At 33.9% G+C, this 861-nt stretch overlaps 1 protein-coding gene across 4 annotated transcripts in view; it reads left to right on the top strand.

Annotated features, from left to right (window-relative positions):
• Window positions 1-861, top strand: part of LOC107684071 (semaphorin-4G-like) — a 29,864-nt gene continuing 29,003 nt past the window's right edge. The window contains exon 1 of one of the 4 annotated variants that reach the window (XM_016480231.1): window positions 1-53. In XM_016480231.1, the coding sequence (XP_016335717.1) occupies window positions 41-53 (13 nt within the window). In that variant the 5' untranslated portion in view covers window positions 1-40. Of the gene's footprint in view, window positions 89-861 lie in introns of all 4 variants that reach the window. The other 3 variants (XM_016480226.1, XM_016480230.1, XM_016480225.1) reach the window with 3 other exon arrangements.

Raw genomic sequence — 861 nt, 5'->3', positions numbered from 1 at the left:
CTCTGGAGCAGAGGCATCATTAGCTGCATAACGGGATCATATGGAAACACAGGGTGACTGATGCTTATATTTTTTCTGAAACAGTCAGGTAATGTAACTACAGAGTTTATGATATATCTTTGACATTTTGCATGTGCTTTTTTAATCACATCTGTGTAGTTAGGCTATAAGTAGGTATCTTTGCGCATAATCTATTGTAATATAAACGGAGCCTGCTGGGCTCTCTACACGCAGGTGAAGATGACTGGGAATGAGTGCTAGAAGTCTCCTTTAAAAATACCGCAGTGGTGTGCAATCTGATGTAGACCACACGCAAGGCACAAACTAAAACACTTTTTATAATCTATCTATCTATCTATCTATCTATCTATCTATCTATTTGTTTTGCAAGTGTACTTTTTGCGCTAATAAATCTGTCAGTAGATTTGATCTGTCATCTGAAAAGATGTCAGTATGTTAGAGCTTCTTTTTTTCTCGAAGTTGATCAGGGGTTGAAAAATGCATATGTAAAATTAAAAAATTGGTTCATTGTAGCATTGTACATTGTTATAAATGTAAAACTTAATTAATACAACCCTGCTACATTAATATTAATTATTAATAAAAATGTAAACTTAGTAAATTGCTAGCATGCATTTTATCTGTGCAGTATTTAGTTGGACCAGAGGTTGGATTAACACTGTTCATGTCCTCGGTTTATTTCCTGTGCTGGATTAAATTATTATTTTTGATATCTTTTCTATACAAGTAAAATTGCATCACAATGACAGAGAATGGCAGATGGAGCGGGTAACATTTACTTCTGTGACTAAAAGACGCATTTAGAAATTCAGACAGAAAATCCGCCTAGAATAATTTATA

This window comes from Sinocyclocheilus anshuiensis, unplaced genomic scaffold (assembly GCF_001515605.1).
Source record: "Sinocyclocheilus anshuiensis isolate Anshui unplaced genomic scaffold, SAMN03320099.WGS_v1.1 scaffold553, whole genome shotgun sequence".
Classification (NCBI taxonomy): Eukaryota; Metazoa; Chordata; class Actinopteri; order Cypriniformes; family Cyprinidae; genus Sinocyclocheilus; species Sinocyclocheilus anshuiensis.
Note: the sequence above shows the minus strand (reverse complement) of the source record. Positions and strands in the feature narration are given on the sequence as shown.